General features: G+C 41.8%; 2 protein-coding genes across 2 annotated transcripts in view; both read right to left on the reverse strand.

The window, feature by feature from the left end:
• Positions 1–20,150, reverse strand: part of LOC141165457 (alpha-N-acetylneuraminide alpha-2,8-sialyltransferase-like) — a 525,828-nt gene that overhangs the window by 246,857 nt on the left and 258,821 nt on the right. The window lies entirely within an intron of this gene.
• LOC141165456 (uncharacterized) lies at positions 1,167–11,565 on the reverse strand. The gene is made up of 3 exons (XM_073651053.1): positions 11,453–11,565; positions 6,326–6,455; positions 1,167–2,026 (listed from the first exon to the last, which is right to left on the reverse strand). The coding sequence occupies exons 2-3, from the start codon at positions 6,370–6,372 to the stop codon at positions 1,780–1,782; spliced, it is 294 nt and encodes a 97-aa protein (XP_073507154.1). The 5' UTR covers positions 6,373–6,455; positions 11,453–11,565; the 3' UTR covers positions 1,167–1,779.

Here is a 20,150-nt window from a genome sequence, read left to right on the forward strand (position 1 = left end):
CATGTGTTAATTCATAGTTTTGATGTCTTCAGTGTGAATGTACAATTTTCATAGTAATGAAAATACAGAAAAATCTTTAAATGAGAAGGTGTGTCCAAACTTTTGGTCTGTACAATATATATACACTGTATATAGTGGTTATTTAAAACCCTGACTGTTCTCACCTCGCGGTCTCTGTGCGTGGCTGGCTCCTGTGTTACAATTACACATACACGCACTGTGCAGAATATACCGCTGTGTCAATGTGCGCGAATATCACATTACCTCTGGAAACAGCTTGAAAATACTCTCTGTGATGTTCTTTTTATATTTCTTATCTCCATCATACTGAAGACTGTGTCCAACCTCAGTGTTCTGTACTGTATATACATATACACACACATATATATATATATATATATATATATACAAATAAATTAATATTTAAACCATTTGTGTCCATTTTACTTAAAGTAGAATTTAGAGTATATACTTAATTATAGTATATCTGTTTGGGTGGTGTCATTGAAAAATTTCATCTAAAAAAAGTTGGCCCCTGATCTGCGGTGACCTGAGCACAGGTTAGGGGATCGCTAAATTTTCAAGTTATTCAGCTACTGTACGTGTGTGGTCGTCTCTATGTAGGCGATTGGAATTTTAAAAAAAAATTGATTAATTTAGCTGAATTTTGACAACAAAGGGATGAATACTCTCAACATTGTTCTTTGCTAGTTCTGCTCAGAGCACAAGCAAATCACAATGGTGAGTGATGACTTTAGCAGCCAGTACTTGGGAAGAGCGCTCTAGCAGTACCGCCGATTCCCTGGCACCGGTTTAAATATCTCAGGTTTGGTTTTGTTTTTTGTGTCAAGTAGCTGAAATATCTTCACGGGTGACGCACTGGAAAGCCATCTTGTGACCGCTACTTCTGACTGAGCATAATCAGAGGTAGGGGTCACAATGCAAGTGTATGATAGTCACGTTCTACCATTGTTGTGGCTGTCATAGACTTACATAAACTTATGCGTAGACGTATGGTCATAAAGCAACACGTAGAAGGTGATAATTGAATATGAAGACAAGATTGTAAATTAAAACAAATTTATTAGTTAAAAAAGTTTTTGCAATTTTGTAAAGAATAACTTTTCTTGAAGTTCTTCTTTTATTGGGGATCAGATCTTCTCTGCTGTTCAGGCTGCACACCTCCGACATAGGAGTATTGCCCGTGCACAGCACCTTCAGGACTCATGAAGTAGTCACCCTGCCACCGGAGTTGGATTGCCTACCCGGAGCCAAGTTGACCTCTGGAATTAATTCAGACAGCTGTGTCTCCTCATCTCGCTCAGTGCTGTATTCACGAGCATAGATATGGAGTACACAACATGCCTTAATGACAGTGTCAACGGTCTCCGGATCCAACTGGATGGCAGTGTGAAAGATCCTCCACTGACTACGCATGATTCCGAAGGTGCATTCCAGAAATCTGCGTGCACGACTCAGCCGATAATTAAAAATCCTCCGCCGGTCATTTGGTGCCCTTGGTGGGTATGGGCGCAGCAGGTTGGTCATTAAGAGAAATGCCTCATCCGATACCATCACAAAGAGAACAGGTCTTGGGGCTGGGAGCATTCCGCCATCTTGAAGAATTTACAGCCCAAACTGTGATAATCGCAACACCTGAGAGTCCCCAGTACTGCCATAAGCACCAACTTCGATGGCAATAAATTTGTAATGTGCATCAGCCACCGCCATCAGGACCACAGAAAAATACTTCTTATAATTAAAGAAGCATGATCCTGATCATGGTGGCTGCTGAACAATCACATGTTTGCCATCGACAGCACCTATACAGTTGGGGAAATTGGCCACAGTTTGAAAGCCTGCTGCGACCTGCAGCCAAGTCTCCTCAGTTGGGGAAGGCATCACGATGGGCTGCATCTTCTGCCAGATGACGGTACATGTGCACCTCACAATTCTGGAAATGGTGGATTTACCATCCCTAAATTGGAGGTGCAGTGATGTATAGCTCTTTCCTGTAGCCAGAAATCTGAAAAGGAAAAATATAAAATTAGAAAAGACACAAAAAAAGAAAAGAAATAAAAGACAACATTATAATCCCACACTTGTAATTACTATGGAAAAAAAAATATGGACTTAATAGAAAATACTATTCCAGCACGGAGCGCACATTTTTTTTTTGTTGTTTGGTTGGACATTGGCTAGGTGTTTTTTTTGGCATTTGTTAGCTCCTGAATTCACAAATATGTATTCAGTTGTCATTGGCTGTGTTTGCCTCCATTGTTTCCTCTTCTGGTCACACATATCAATTCTATTCAGTGACCTTATCACTATGACCTTGCTATGACCAAGCAAATTATATGTACATGAAAACATTAGAAACAGAGGAGCCATCACCAGAGGTTGATTAACCAAGGTAAGCCTGAAGAGAGCGGTGAGCTGTTGTGCTCATTCATGGGTGGTGGAACTACTAATCCCAGTTTGAAAAGACAAGGAGTGGATAATTGTCTGAAGGACAGATTTCTTATTATGAATTTACCAATGTTGGAAGGAATACAATGAATTACATGGTTAATGTTCCTATGTGATTATTAATACAAAACCGCACATCTTTAGGGCTCTCTCTCACGTCTGTTTCTCCGGTACGAGTGGTGACAGTTTCCAGACATACCACAGACAACAGACGTAATGATTGTTATTATTTCCTTCTTAATTTTACAGGTGGGGCCACACTACTAACCCCCTCATCATGGTCCCTGCTGGTGCTGATCAAAGCACCGGCAGACAACCATGATGAGGGCAGCGTTCAGCAATGACTACAGGGAATAGCGATAATTGTACTGCTGACTCCCAGAAGTCCAGGTGCGGCACACGTACCACACATGGCCACAACACGTAAAACACACATGGGCACACGGGGCACCGATATCTCTGGTGTTTATGGTGCTGGAGATATCTGTACTTGTGAAACCAGTCATGCAGTCAGTATTCCGTCAGTAATTTTCTTAAAGAGTCAAAACCAGGAGTGGATGATAAATGCAGAATTGGTGATGGGTTTCTATTTAATGTCTTGCATTGTTCCTCACGTGCTTTTGTATATATATATATATATATATATATATATATATATATATATATATATATATATATATATATATATATATATATATATATATATATATATATATATATATATATACACAATGACTGCTTTGCACACTCTTGGCATTCTCTTGATGAGCTTCAAGAGGTAGTCACCGGAAATGGTTTTCTCTTCACTGGTGTGTCCTGTCAGATTTTATAAGTGGGATTTCTTGCCTTATAAATGGGGTTGGGACCATCAGTTGTGTTGTGCAGAAGTCAGGTGGATACACGGCTGATAGTCCTACTGAATAGACTGTTAGAATTTGCATTATGGCAAGAAAAAAGCAGCTAAGTAAAGAAAAACGAGTGGCCATCATTACTTTAAGAAATGAAGGTCAGTCAGTCCAAAAAATTTGGCAAACTTTGAAAGTGTCCCAAAGTGCAGTTGCAAAAACCATCAAGCGCTACAAAGAAACTGACTCACATGAGGCCCGCCCCAAGAAAGGAAGACCAAGAGTCACCTCTGCTCTGAGGATAAGTTTATCTGAGTCACCAGCCTCAGAAATCACAGGTTAACAGCAGCTCAAATTAGAGACCAGGTCAATGTCACACAGAGTTCTAGCAGCAGACACATCTCTACAACAACTGTTAAGAGGAGACTTTGTGCAGCAGGCCTTCATGGTAAAATAGCTGCTAGGAAACCACTGCTAAGGACAGGCAACAAGCAGAAGAGACTTGTTTGGGCTAAAGAACACAAGGAATGGACATTAGACCAGTGGAAATCAGTGCTTTGGTCTGATGAGTCCAAATTTGAGATCTTTGGTTCCAACTACCGTGTCTTTGTGCGACGCAGAAAAGGTGAACGGATGGACTCTATATGCCTGGTTCCCACCGTGAAGCATGGAGGAGGAGGTGTGATGGTGTGGGGGGGGTGCTTTGCTGGTGACACTGTTGGGGATTTATTCAAAATCGAAGGCATACTGAACCAGCATGGCTACCACAGCATCTTGCAGCGGCATGCTATTCCATCCGGTTTGCGTTTAGTTGGACCATTAATTATTTTTCAACAGGACAATGACCCCAAACACACCTCCAGGCTGTGTAAGGGCTATTTGACCAAGAGGGAGAGTGATGGGGTGCTACACCAGATGACCTGGCCTCCACAGTCACCAGACCTGAACCCAATCGAAATGGTTTGGGGTGAGCTGGACCGCAGAGTGAAGGCAAAATGGCCAACAAGTGCTAAGCATCTCTGGGAACTCCTTCAAGATTGTTGGAAGAACATTCCCGGTGACTACCTCTTGAAGCTCATCAAGAGAATGCCAAGAGTGTGCAAAGCAGTCATCAAAGCAAAAGGTGGCTACTCTGAAGAACCTAGAATATAAGACATATTTTCAGTAGTTTCACACTTTTTTGGTAAGTATATAATTCCACATGTGGTAATACATGGTTTTGATGCCTTCAGTGTGAATGTACAGTACAATTTTCAAAGTCATGAAAATATAGAAAAATCTTTAAATGAGAAGGTGTGTCCAAACTTTTGGTCTGTACTGTATATAAAATATATACATACAGCACAGTCCAAAAGTTTGGACACACCTTCTCATTTAAAGATTTTTCTACATTTTCATGACTATGAAAATTATACTGTACATTCACACTGAAGGCATCAAAACCATGTATTACCACATGTGGAATTATATACTTAGCAAAAAAAATGTGAAACAACTGAAAATATGTCTTATATTCTAGGGTCTTCACAGTAGCCACCTTTTGCTTTGATGACTGCTTTGCACACTCTTGGCATTCTCTTGACGAGCTTCAAGAGGTAGTCACCGGAAATGTTTTTCACTTCACAGGTGTGCCCTGTCAGGTTTAATAAGTGGGATTTCTTGCCTTATAAATGGGGTTGGGACCATCAGTTGTGTTATGCAGAAGTCTGGTGGATACACAGCTGATAGTCCTACTGAATATACTGTTAGAATTTGTATTATGGCAAGAAAAAAGCAGCTAAGTAAAGAAAAACTAGTGGCCATCATTACTTTAAGAAATGAAGGTCAGTCAGTCCGAAAAATTGGGCAAACTTTAAAAGTGTCCCCAAGTGCAGTTGCAAAAACCATCAAGCACTACAAAGAAACTGGCTCACATGAGGACCGCCCCAGGAAAGGAAGACCAGGAGTCAACTCTGCTTCTGAGGATAAGTTTATCCGAGTCACCAGTCTCAGAAATCGCAGGTTAACAGCAGCTCAGATTAGAGACCAGGTCAATGCCACACAGAGTTCTAGCAGCATACACATCTCTACAACAACTGTTAAGAGGAGACTTTGTGCAGCAGGCCTTCATGGTAAAATAGCTGCTAGGAAACCACTGCCAAGGACAGGCAACAAGCAGGAGAGACTTGTTTGGGCTAAAGAACACAAGGAATGGACATAAGGCCAGTGGAAATCTGTGCTTTGGTCTGATGAGTCCAAATTTAAGATCTTTGGTTCCAACCACCGTGTCTTTGTGCGACGCAGAAAAGGTGAACGGATGGACTCTACATGCCTGGTTCCCACCGTGAAGCATGGAGGAGGAGGTGTGATGGTGTGGGGGGGCTTTGCTAGTGACACTGTTGTGGATTTATTCAAAATTGAAGGCATACTGAACCAGCATGGCTACCACAGCATCTTGCAGCGGCATGCTATTCCATCCGGTTTGCGTTTAGTTGGACCATAATTTACTTTTCAAAAGGACAATGACCCCAAACACACCTCCAGGCCCTGTAAGGGCTATTTGACCAAGAAGGAGAGTGATGGGGTGCTAGGCCAGATGACCTGGCCTCCACAGTCACCAGACCTGAACCCAATCGAGATGATTTGGGGTGAGCTGGACCGCAGAGTGAAGGCAAAAGGGCCAACAAGTGCTAAGCATCTCTGGGAACTCCTTCAAGATTGATGGAAGACCATTTCCGGTGACTACCTCTTGAAGCTCATCAAGAGAATGGCAAGAGTGTGCAAAGCAGTCATTAAAGCAAAAGGTGGCTACTTTGAAGAACCTACAATATAAGACATATTTTCAGTTGTTTCACACTTTTTTGTTAAGTATATAATTCCACATGTGGTAATTCATAGTTTTGATGCCTTCAGTGTGAATGTACAATTTTCATAGTCATGAAAATACAGAAAAATCTTTAAATGAGAAGGTGTGTCCAAACTTTTGGTGTGTACTGTATATATATACATATATATTAAAATATTTAACTTACCGCAAGGTGATGAGCAGCCTTTCCTCGGCAGAGATGGCCCTTTTCATTATTGTGTCACTGTAGTCCAGGTCGGGAGAAAGAAGACGCAGTAGTGGTGAGCAGACAAAACTGCTGGAATTTTTCGCGATATCTGTAAAAAAGTTCAAAATAAATATTAGGTTCACAGATTAAAATAGAATAAAATATAATTTTTTCCATAGGATAACAACTTTTTTTTTTGGAAGTGCATTGAGGTGAAGGGTGCATTGCTAGAAAAAGGGGAAAAAAAAAAAAAAAACTTCTTTAAATCTCTTAGTTTGCGAGTGTGAACGAGCTGCGTGTGTCCGGAGCGTAAGTGCGAACGAAAGTAAGTGTGTGACTTGTTTTTCAGTGAAGAGGTATTGTGAATCCTGCAGAAAATACCTGTGTGAATTGCGGTGAGTGCTGCATTGTGACCTGCTGAGTGCTTTTCTACCGGTTTAGATTTATTGGGCTTTTTAAACCTATTTTCTCACTACCGTTTTAGTTTCTTAGTTTACTACCTGTGTATTTAAGGGTTAACTACATTGCACTAAAATCCTGAGGTGTAGCTTTACTCACAAGGGGATAATTAAGGGGAAGGAGGTCATAATTAAGGGTTTATAAGGGGCAGCTGGTTGGGCATCCAGTCCTTTGGAAGTGCATTGAGGTGAAGGGTGCATTGCTGGAAAAGGAAAATAAAAAAAAAAAAAAAAACCTCTTTAAATCTCTTAGTTTGCGAGTGTGAACGAGCTGAATGTGACCGGAGCATAAGTGCGAACGAAAGTAAGTGTGTGACTTGTTTTTCAGTGACTTTGGATTCAGGGGGTTTGGAAGGGAGGACTTTGGACTGAATTGCTGACTGTATTTCATTAATTCTTTACTTTACTTTTTACTTAACATTCTGTCTAGTGCAATCCCCATTTGGAAATGAGCTCCATTATTGACAATGCTATCCAGTGTACATCTTGCCACATGTATGTATTCCTTGAACAGCCGGTCGAGGGTGCATACTGCTGCGCGAGATGTGTGCATGTTGTGCGTTGGGAAGCCCAGATACTGGATCTAAATGAGCAGCTGGCAACACTGAGATCCATTGACAACATAGAAAGGAGTCTGCTGCTCACTGAGAAGCAGCTCACTGGGGTAGATGTGGGGGAGGGTGGTAGTCGGGAGCGTCAGGACAGTGAGGTCGCTAGTTGGGTGACAGTTAGAAGGGGTGGTAGAGGGAAGAGTGCCAGGGAGGCTAGTCCTGATCTGGCACACCCCAATAAGTTTGCAAAGTTGGCAGATGAGGGGAGTGACGGTACAGGGGTAGCACTACTGCATCAAGGCATGTCCCCTGAAAGCCGGAGGAGTGTCAGCTCCAGTAAAGAGGGAAATAGGAGAGTAGGGCAGGCCAGGCAGGTGCTGGTAGTGGGGGACTCAATTATTAGGGGAACAGATAGGGCAATCTGTCACAAAGACAGGGATCATCGAACAGTGTGCTGCCTACCTGGCGCTCGAGTCCAGCACATCGCTGATCGGGTTGACAGATTACTGGGAGGGGCTGGTGAAGACCCAGCGGTCATGGTGCACATTGGCACAAATGACAAAGTTAGAGGTAGGTGGAAGGTCCTTAAAGATGATTTCAGGGAATTAGGCTGCAAGCTGAAAGCAAGGACCTCCAAGGTGGTATTCTCTGAAATACTACCGGTACCACGTGCCACGCCAGAGAGGCAACGGGGGATTAGGGAGATAAATAAGTGGCTCAAGAACTGGTGTAGGAAGGAGGGATTTGGGTTCCTGGCAAACTGGGCCGACTTCTCAGTTTCCTACAAACTCTACGCTAGGGACCGGCTACACCTCAATGGGGAGGGTGCAGCTGTGCTGGGGGAGAAAACTGCTAGAAGGTTGGAGGAGTGTTTAAACTAGGGATTGGGGGGGAGGGTATTCATTTTATAGGTGGGGAGGGTAGTGCAGATAGTGACCTGGGCACAAATAAAGAAATTGGGGGTGGGGTTAGAACAGTCAATAAAGTAAGAAGTAATAGAGGTACAGAGAGATACATAAAATGCATGTACACTAATGCCAGAAGCCTCACCAACAAAATGGAGGAATTAGAATTAATTTTGTTGGAAAATAATTATGACATGGTAGGGATATCTGAAACGTGGCTGGACGAGAGCCATGACTGGGCAGTTAATTTACAGGGCTATAGTCTGTTCAGAAACGACCGTACAAACAAACGAGGGGGGGGGTGTTTATATGTAAAATCATCGTTAAAACCTGTCTTGCGGGAGGATATATGTGAATCTAATGAAAATGTAGAGTCCCTGTGGGTGGAGATAAGGGGAGGGGGAAAAAATAATAAATTACTGATAGGGGTTTGTTATAAGTCTCCAAAAATAATGGAAGTAGCGGAGAATATCCTTGTAAAGCAAAGAGATGAAGCAGCGACTCAAGGAGAAGTCATTATTATGGGAGACTTCAACTATCCTGAAATACATTGGGGGACAGAAACATGTAGTTCAAGCAAAGGAAATAGGTTTTTGACTACTATGAGAGACAATTACCTTTCACAACTGGTTCAGGACCCAACAAGAAGGGGGGCACTGCTAGACCTAATATTAACCAATAGGCCAGACCGCATATCAAATATACGAGTTGGGGGTCACTTGGGTAACAGTGATCACAAAATAATACGTTTTCATGTAACCTTTAATAAGATGTGTAGTAGAGGGGTTACAAGGACACTAAACTTCAGGAAGGCAAATTTCCAACGGTTAAGAGATGATCTTAGTGCAATAAACTGGGACGACATCGTGAGACATAAAACTACACAAGGCAAATGGGAGACATTTATTAGCATCCTGAATAGTACCTGTGCACAATATATACCCCTTGGGAATAAACATGCTAGAAATAGGAGGAAACCACTATGGCTAAATAGAGCTGTAAGGGGCGCAATAAGTGACAAAAAGAAAGCATTTAAAGAACTAAAGCAAGTAGGTAGTGATGAGGCATTAAATAAATATAGAAAATTAAATAAGATATGTAAAAAACAAATCAAGGCAGCAAAGACTGAGGCAGAGAGAATCATTGCCAGAGAAAGTAAAAATAACCCCATAATATTCCTTAACTACATAAATAGTAAAAAACTAAAAAATGATAGTGTTGGCCCCCTTAAAAATAGTCTGGGTGAAATGGTGGATGAGGATGAGGAAAAAGCCAATATGCTAAATGATTTTTTTTCAACCGTATTTACACAAGAAAATCGCATGACAGAAAACATGATCAGTGATAGCAAAAATTCTCCATTAAATGTCACTTGCTTCACCCAGCAGGAAGTACGGTGGCGTCTAAAAATCACTAAAGGCGACAAATCCCCAGGCCCGGATGGGATACACCCGCGAATACTGCAGGAATTAAGTAACGTCATAGATAGACCATTATTTTTAATCTTTAAAGATTCCATAATAACAGGGTCTGTACCACAGGACTGGCATATAGCAAATGTGGTGCCAATATTCAAAAAGGAGACAAAAACTGAACTTGGAAATTATAGGCCGGTAAGCTTAACCTCTACTGTGGGTAAAATCCTGGAGGGTTTCCTAAGAGATGCTATACTAGAGTATCTGAAGAAGAATAACCTCATGACCCAATATCAACATGGGTTTACGAGGGACCGTTCCTGTCACACTAATCTGATCAGCTTTTATGAGGAGGCAAGTTCTGGACTGGACCAAGGAAATGCAGTGGATGTTGTGTATATGGACTTTTCAAAAGCTTTTGATACGGTTCCACACGAAAGGTTGATACATAAAATGAGAACAATGGGGATAGGGGAAAATATATGTATGTGGGTTAAGAACTGGCTCAGTGATAGGAAACAAAGGGTGGTTATTAATGGAAAACACTCAGACTGGGTCTCAGTTAACAGTGGGGAACCACAGGGGTCAGTATTGGGCCCCCTTCTTTTTAACATATTTATTAATGACCTTGTAGGGGGCATATAAAGTAATATTTCAATATTTGCAGATGACACTAAACTCTGCAGGGTAATCAAAACAGAGGAGGACAATTTTATATTACAGGAGGATCTATGTAAACTAGAAGCTTGGGCTGATAAATGGCAAATGAGCTTTAATGGGGATAAATGTAAGGTAATGCGCTTGGGACGAGGAAATAAAATGTATAATTATATGCTTAATTGTAAAACACTGGGCAAAACTGTCACTGAAAAAGACCTGGGTGTATTGGTGGACGACAAGCTCACGTTTAGTGGCCAGTGTCAGGCAGCTGCTGCAAAGGCAAATAAAATAATGGGATGCATTAAAAGAGGCATAGATGCTGATGAGGAGAAGATAATTTTACCTCTATACAAGTCACTAGTGCGACCACACTTAGAATACTGTGTACAGTTCTGGTCTCCGGTGTATAAGAAAGACATAGCTGAACTAGAGCGGGTGCATAGAAGAGGGACCAAGGTTATTAGAGGACTGGGGGGTCTGCAATACCCAGACAGGTTATTAGGGGACTGGGGGGTCTGCAATACCAAGACAGGTTATTAGAGGACTGGGGGGTCTGCAATACCAAGACAGGTTATTACACTTGGGGTTATTTAGTTTAGGGGGGATCTTATTACTATGTACAAGTATATGAGGGGACAGTACAAAGACCCTTCTACTGATCTTTTACTCTGAGGCCTGAGACGAGGACAAGGGGGCATCTTCTACGTCTGGAGGAAAGAAGGTTTAATCATAATCACAGACGCAGATTCTTTACTGTAAGAGCAGTGAGACCATGGAGCTCTCTGCCGCATGATGTGTAATGAGGGATTCACTACTAACATTTAAGAAGGGCCTGGATGCCTTTCCTGAAAAGTATAATATTACAGGTTATAAATACTAGATTCCTTGATAGGGCGTTGATCCAGGGAACTAGTCTTATTGTCGTATGGAGTCGGGAAGGAATTTTTTTCCCCTATGTGGAGCTAAGTGTTTGCCACATGGGTTTTTTTTGCCTTCCTCTGGATCAACATGTTAGGCTATGGGGTGAACTAGATGGACTTAGTCTTCCTTCAACCTTAAAACTATGTTACTAACAACAACTCATGATGACAATATCCTTTTTTCCCATATATCTTACCTCCTTAAATCCTGGTACAGCACATTGAAGTGCCCCTTGTCCGCCCGCTCCTGCGCGATAGGGGGCACCCACAGCTTTTTGGGTCTTCTCCTAGACCGCTCCTAAGGGTGAATAATTGGTTAGTACACACTACATACAATATAACAAACCATCTACTTACATTTATCTCACCTGCTCGCTGTAGAGATTCAGGAGATTCATCGCAGTCAGCAGCAAAAGGATCAAGTATGTTTGACTGAGACGCAGGGGCTGCAGTTCATGTGGCATCCTGAATACTGCAGAAATGATGAATAGCGGATGGACTAGGAAATGACATCAGTAGTGCACGATTTTTTTCTTTTTTTTTTTCACCTAACTTTATTTGTGTTCAAAAACACATGTAAAAAACGCATGAAAAAACGCATCAAAAACGTACCTAAAATCCGCATGTACAAGAATATAACTACTATAATACTGTCTGCTATGTATAAGATTATAACTACTATAATACTGTCTCCTATTTACAAGAATATAACTACTATAATACTGCCCCCTATGTACAGGAATATTACTACTATAATACCGCTCCTATGTACAAGAATATAACTACTATAATACTGCTCCTATGTACAAGAAAATAACTACTATAATACTGCCCCTATGTACAAGAATATAACTACTATAATACTGCTCCTATGTACAAGAATATAACTACTATAATACTGCCCCTACGTACAAGAATATAACTACTATAATGCTGCACCTATGTACAAGAAAATAACTACTATAATACTGCCCCTATGTACAAGAATATAACTACTATAATACTGCTCCTATGTACAAGAATATAACTACTATAATACTGCTCCTATGTACAAGAATATAACTACTATAATACTGCCCCTACGTACAAGAATATAACTACTATAATACTGCTCCTATGTACAAGAATATAACTACTATAATACTGCTCCTATGTACAAGAATATAACTACTATAATACTGCCCCTATGTACAAGAATATAACTACTATAATACTGCTCCTATGTACAAGAATATAACTACTATAATACTGCTCCTATGTACAAGAATATAACTACTATAATACTGCCCCTACGTACAAGAATATAACTACTATAATACTGCCCCTATGTACAACAATATAACTACTATAATACTGCCCCTATGTACAAGAATATAACTACTATAATACTGCTCCTATGTACAAGAATATAACTACTATACTACTGCCCCTATGTACAAGAATATAACTACTATAATACTGCCCCTATGTACAAGAATATAACTACTATAATACTGCACCTATGTACAAGAATATAACTACTATAATACTGCTCCCTTTATACAAGAATATAACTACTATAACACTGTACCTATGTACAAGAATATAACTACTATAATACTGCCCCCTATATGCAAGAATATAACTACTATAATACTGCTCCTATGAACAAGAATATAACTACTATAATACTGCCCCCTATGTACAAGAATATAACTATTATAATACTGCCCCCTATATACAAGAATATAACTACTATAATACTGCACCTATGTACAAGAATATAACTACTATAATACTGCCCCTATGTACAAGAATATAACTACTATAATACTGCCCCATGTACAAGAATATAACTACTATCATACTGCCCCATGTACAAGAATATAACTACTATAATACTGCCTCTATGTTCAAGGATATAACTACTATAATACTGCCCCCTATATACAAGAATGTAACTACTATAATACTGCCCCCTATGCACAAGAATATAACTACTATAATACTGCCCCTTATATGCAAGAAAATAACTACTATAATACTGCTCCTATGTACAAGAATAAAACTACTATAATACAGCCCCCTATGTACAAGATTATAACTACTATAATTCTGCCCCCTATGTGCAAGAATATAACTACTATAATACTTCCCCCTATGTACAAGAATATATCTACTATAATACTGCTCCTATGTACAAGAATATAACTACTATAATACTGCTCCTATGTAGAAGAATATAACTACCATAATACTGCTCCTATGTACAAGAATATAACTACTATAATACTGCTCCTATGTACAAGAATATAACTACTATAATACTGCCCACTATGTACAAGAATATAACTACTATAATACTGCTCCTATGTACAAGAATATAACTACTATAATACTGCCCCCTATGTACAAGAATATAACTACTATAATTCTGCCCCCTATGTGCAAGAATATAACTACTATAATTCTGCCCCCTATGTGCAAGAATATAACTACTATAATACTGCCCCATATATATACAAGAATATAACTACTATAATACTGCCCCCTATGTACAATAATATAACTACTATAATACTGCCCCCTATGTACAAGAATATATCTACTATAATACTGCTCCTTTGTATAAGAATATAACTACCATAATACTGCCCCCTATGTACAAGAATATAACTACTATAATACTGCCCCCTATATACAAGATTATAACTACTATTATTCTGCCCCCTATGTACAAGAATATAACTACTATAATACTGCCCCCTATGTACAAGAATATATCTACTATAATACTGCACCTATGTACAAGAATATAACTACTATAACACTGCTCCTATGTACAAGAATATAACTACTATAATACTGCTCCTATGTACAAGAATATAACTAGTATATTACTGCCCCCTATGTACAAGAATTTAACTACTATAATACTGCCCCCTATGTACAAGAATATAACTACTATAATACTGCCCCCTATGTACAGGAATATTACTACTATAATACTGCCCATATGTACAAGAATATAACTACTATAATACTGCTCCTATGTACAAGAATATAACTACTATAATACTGCCCCTACGTACAAGAATATAACTACTATAATACTGCTCCTATGTACAAGAATATAACTACTATAATACTGCTCCTATGTACAAGAATATAACTACTATAATACTGCCCCTACGTACAAGAATATAACTACTATAATACTGCTCCTATGTACAAGAATATAACTACTATAATACTGCCCCTATGTACAAGAATGTAACTACTATAATACTGCCCCCTATGTACAAGAATTTAACTACTATAATACTGCCCCCTATGTACAAGAATATAACTACTATAATACTGATCCTATGTACAAGAATATAACTACTATAATACTGCTCCTATGTACAAGAATATAACTACTATAATACTGCCTCCTATGTACAAGAATATAACTGCTATAATACTGCTCCCTATGTACAAGAATATAACTAATATAATACTGCCCCTATGTACTAGAATATAACTACTATAATACTGCTCCTATGTACAATAATATAACTATCATAATACTGCCCCTATGTACAAGAATATAACTACTATAATACTGCCCCTATGTACAAGAATATAACTACTATAATACTGCCCCTATGTACAAGAATATAACTACTATAATACTGCGCCCGATGTACAAGAATATAACTACTATAATATTGCTCCCTATGTACAAGAATATAACTACTATAATACTGCTCCTATATACAAGAATATAACTACTATAATACTGCTCCTATGTACAAGAATATAACTACTATAATACTGCTCCTATGAACAAGAATATAACTACTATAATACTGCCCCTATGTACAAGAATATAACTACTATAATACTGCTCCTATGTACAAGAATATAACTGCTATAATACTGCTCCTATGTACAATAATATAACTACCATAATACTGCTCCTATGTACAAGAATATAACTACTATAATACTGCTGCTATGTACAAGAATATAACTACTATAATACTGCCCCCTATGTACAAGAATGTAACTACTATAATACTGCCCCCTATGTACAAGAATATAACTACTATAATACTGCTCCTATGTACAAGAATATAACTGCTATAATACTGCTCCTATGTACAATAATATAACTACCATAATACTGCTCCTATGTACAAGAATATAACTACTATAATACTGCTGCTATGTACAAGAATATAACTACTATAATACTGCCCCCTATGTACAAGAATGTAACTACTATAATACTGCCCCCTATGTACAAGAATATAGCTACTATAATACTGCCCCCTATGTACAAGAATATAGCTACTATAATACTGCTCCTATGTACAAGAATATAACTACTATAATACTGCTCCTATGTACAAGAATATAACTACTATAATACTACTCCTATGTACAAGAATATAGCTACTATAATACTGCCCCCTATGTACAAGAATATAACTACTATAATACTGCTCCTATGTACAAGAATATAACTACTATAATACTGCCCCCTATGTACAAGAATGTAACTACTATAATACTGCCCCCTATGTACAAGAATATAGCTACTATAATACTGCCCCCTATGTACAAGAATATAACTACTATAATACTACTCCTATGTACAAGAATATAGCTACTATAATACTGCCCCCTATGTACAAGAATATAACTACTATAATACTGCTCCTATGTACAAGAATATAACTACTATAATACTGAAGTGTACAGAACTCCAAACATGCATGTCATCCAGGAGGCAGGAGTTTAGCTTCCACAACCCTCTACCGATGTCAGGACAGTTAGTGGCCCCCAGCCAGAAGCACAAGTCAAGGTGATCAGAGAAAGGAACGGCTTTCTCACTGATGGCACTGACAACTTCAGTAGGAGTCACAAAAGCCAAATCTATCCTACTACTTCTGTTGGAGCATGAGTTTTTGGCGTCTGACCTCCTTGCGTAAAAGCGTCAGTCAGTCCGGTCTGCAAAATTATTTTATTTAAGACTTTGCCATCCCTGGTCACTGTCCTGCCTGAGGAACTGTCACCAGATGTCATTATGGCATTAAAGTCACCCGCCATCACCACCGGGAGAGAGGTGAAGAGATATGGCTTCACATTATTGAACAGCTGGATCCTGTCAGTCACTGTCTGAGGCCCATAGATGTTAATAAGCCGGAGCCGTATACCCTGAACAGTGACTTCCAGGACCAGACACCTTCCCATAACCACCTCCATCATCCTATGTACAGTCACATCATTGGTGTTAAACAGGATAGTGACCCCAGCATAAGGCTCCACAGCCAGTGACCAGAATGACGGACCAGATCTCCATTCCCTCTAAGCCTCTCTCATAAGCCCCAGAGATGTCAATATTGCTTCCTGTAGGAAAAAGACATCTGCATCAAGGTATCTCAGATGGTCATACACCGCATGTCTCGTCCTCCTCACCTTAATGCTGTTCCCATTACTTGATGTAAATTTTAGAGAAAATCCGGCCATAAGAACGCAGTATAAAAGGAGCAGAGAAGTAGAACCCGTCATCATAACTCAGATGTTCTGTCCACTACTGGTCTCCATGTCTGACGCTACATCAGAGTCTATAGGTAAGGGCTTCCGCTTTGTAAGCGGATGGTCCTCTGTTAACCTGTCACACTCGGCCTCTATTCTTTTCAATTCCTGTTCAAAATCCCCATCAGACTCAGATAGAACTTCATATCTGTTAGACACGGCCATCACACCAACAACACTGCTGAGTTTTTTCTGGCATTATGGTCAGCATCATATTGTTCCTCGGCTTTACGGGAGGACATGTTTTTTTTCCTCGTTTTGGTCTGCTTGCTGTTACTATTATCAGGTAGAGATTGTGTTATGCACATGCCCGGACTGACTGGCGTGTGCGTGATTAGTGATCCCACTGTGCTATGAACCGGAGAGTGTCTGGAGGGGCGTAACTAAGTATCAACCCGATCCGACCAAGGTCGCATGATGGCATATGACGCCTGTGCACCAGGGAGGAACCGAGCAGAGGGACCAGGTGCCTCTCCAGGTCAGACACCGGACACGGCTGTTGACCCACACCGGGGAATACAGGAACAGACAGGTTAGAGCACAGGCTGGGTAGGGTCCAGTACAGACTGGGAGACGGGTTCAGAGCCACAGATGCAGTAACCAAGCAGAGTAAAGCGAAACTGCAGGTGCGGTGGACAAGGCTGAGCAGAGCGAAACCGCAGGTGCGGTAGACAAGGCTGAGCAGAGCGAAACCGCAGGTGCGGTAGACAAGGCTGAGCAGAGCGAAACCACAGGTGCGGTAGACAAGGCTGAGCAGAGCGAAACCACAGGTGCGGTGGACAAGGCTGAGCAGAGCGAAACCGCAGGTGCGGTGGACAAGGCTGAGCAGAGCGAAACCGCAGGTGCGGTGGACAAGGCTTAGCAGAGCGAAACCGCAGGTGCGGTGGACAGGGCTGAGCAGACCAAAACCGCAGGTGTGGTGGACAGGGCTGAGCAAAGCGAAACCGCAGGTGCGGTGGACAAGGCTGAGCAGAGCGAAACCGCAGGAGCAGTGGACAAGGCTGAGCAGAGCAAAACCGCAGATGCGGTGGACAAGGCTGAGCAGAGCGAAACCGCAGGTGCAGTGGACAAGGCTGAGCAGAGCGAAACCGCAGGTGCGGTGGACAAGGCTGAGCAGAGCGAAACTGTAGGTGCGGTGGACAAGGCTGAGCAGAGCGAAACCGCAGGTGCGGTGGACAGGGCTGAGCAGAGCGAAACCGCAGGTGTGGTGGACAAGGCTGAGCAGAGAGAAACCGCAGGTGCGGTGGACAAGGCTGGGCAGAGCGAAACTGTAGGTGCGGTGGACAAGGCTGAGCAGAGCGAAACCGCAGGTGTGGTGGACAGGGCTGAGCAGAGCGAAACCGCAGGTGTGGTGGACAAGGCTGAGCAGAGAGAAACCGCAGGTGCGGTGGACAAGGCTGGGCAGAGCGAAACTGTAGGTGCGGTGGACAAGGCTGAGCAGAGCGAAACCGCAGGTGCGGTGGACAGGGCTGAGCAGAGCGAAACCGCAGGTGCGGTGGACAGGGCTGGGCAGAGCGAAATCGCAGGTGCGGTGGACAAGGCGGAGCAGAGCGAAACCACAGTTGCGGTGGACAAGGCTGAGCAGAGCGAAACCGCAGGTGCAGTGGACAAGGCAGAGCGGGCAGAAACCGCCGGAGCGGTAAGTAAGTAAGTAAGGCACAGCAGAGATAAACCGCCGGGGCGGTAAGCAAGGCAGAACAAGGGGGAAACCACCAAGTGTGAGCAAAGAAAGAGCAGAGGGGACAGGGCTCTGCTCACACCGAACAGACTGGAAGAGAAAGGCAGAACTAGATACACACGAGGTACTTGCAAAGAAGTAGCGAATGGACTACAAACTCACAAACAGAAGTACAGCGACAACGAGTAGGAGTTAGGTGCAGGTTCAGACTGTGCAGAAAAAGGAAACGTTTAGACATAAAGAAAAACAGGTAACAGGCTAGGAGAGTGTTCAGACAGGAACTGAGTGTTAAGACAGAAACTGACACTGCAGCGAGATACAGGAGTGAGTCTGGATATGCGGCCCCCAGAATGGCAGACAAACAGGCTAGAAGACACAGATAACAGGTCTGGGTATGCGGCCCCCAGAAGACAGGACGAACAGGCTAGGAGCGTGTTCAGACAGGCCTGGGAATACAGCCTCCAGGAAGGCGGACAGGCAGGAAAAACAGAACAGGACCTGGCACATCAGAGGCTAGAAGCCCTCTGAGGATAAAAGTTGCTCAGGAACCAGCTTCAAGGTGGAGCTAGTTTAAATATCCAGTGACAGACAGCAATAGGCTGAGGACACATTAGGGGTGTGCCCACAGAAGCTACAAAAAACAGGAAGTAACTGGGCGGCCGCCCTAAGCAGTCAGAACAGAGACAAACAGACAGCATGAATAGAAGCCAGGCTAGCAGACTGGACTGAAGATCAAGTTTGCGATCTTGCATAGTGAGAGATGGTGCACCATGCAAGCCCATCACCATATATGTTACAGATGGTGATACAAATGCACAGTCCTCCTGTGGCTGCTGGCCTTGAAGGACAACCTCCATGGTCCCCTGTGCACCCTCTTCACACTGCTGCTCTGGTGTTACATGGTCTGACCCTTGGTGGACCTCTGATCTAGTGAGTATCTCCCCTGACATTAAGGCCTCCTCCTCCTGAGCCTCTGCTCCTACCACCAAATCCTCATCAGGAAAGTCCCTGCAGATGTTATGCCAAGCATCGGGACAGTCCTTATGAGGGTGGCTGATCTTCCCACACAGGTTACACTTTATATTCTGGCAGTCTGCAGCTACATGGCCGACTTCCCCGCACAGACTGCACTTGACCACAGTGCAGGAATTTGTCAGGTGACCCGCCTTGCCACATTTAAAACACTTACGAGGCGGCCCAGGATAGAAGCAAACACCTTTCTCCCGCCCAATGAAGAAGGAGTTGGGTAAGTGGGCAGTGACATTGTTACACTGGCGTAGCTTCACCAGGACCTTCCACCCTCCCGTCCAGTTTCCATTATCGTCACGATTCTTGGTGAGGTCAGAGACGAGGTCACAATGTCCTGCGGGGGAACAGCCTCATTCCAGAAGATGATATTTACAGTGACTGTATCTGTCCTGGAAATGGGAACAAAGATAAATTTGTTCCATCCATCCGTGTCCCTGAACTTAGGGAAATTAGCCCAGAATCTGTCCAGATCAGGCATGATTTTAAAACTGACATCATATCCCTGTCTGTCTGGAAGATTAATTACTGCCAAGATATTTAATGGCACAAACCCCATCTGACGACACAGTAGCTCCCTGACCACAAACCTCCTGTCCGGCAGATCCTCCTTGAGACCTCTA

This window comes from Phyllobates terribilis, unplaced genomic scaffold (assembly GCF_046119375.1).
Source record: "Phyllobates terribilis strain yellow unplaced genomic scaffold, ASM4611937v1 Scaffold_11__3_contigs__length_659146591, whole genome shotgun sequence".
NCBI lineage: Eukaryota > Metazoa > Chordata > Amphibia > Anura > Dendrobatidae > Phyllobates > Phyllobates terribilis.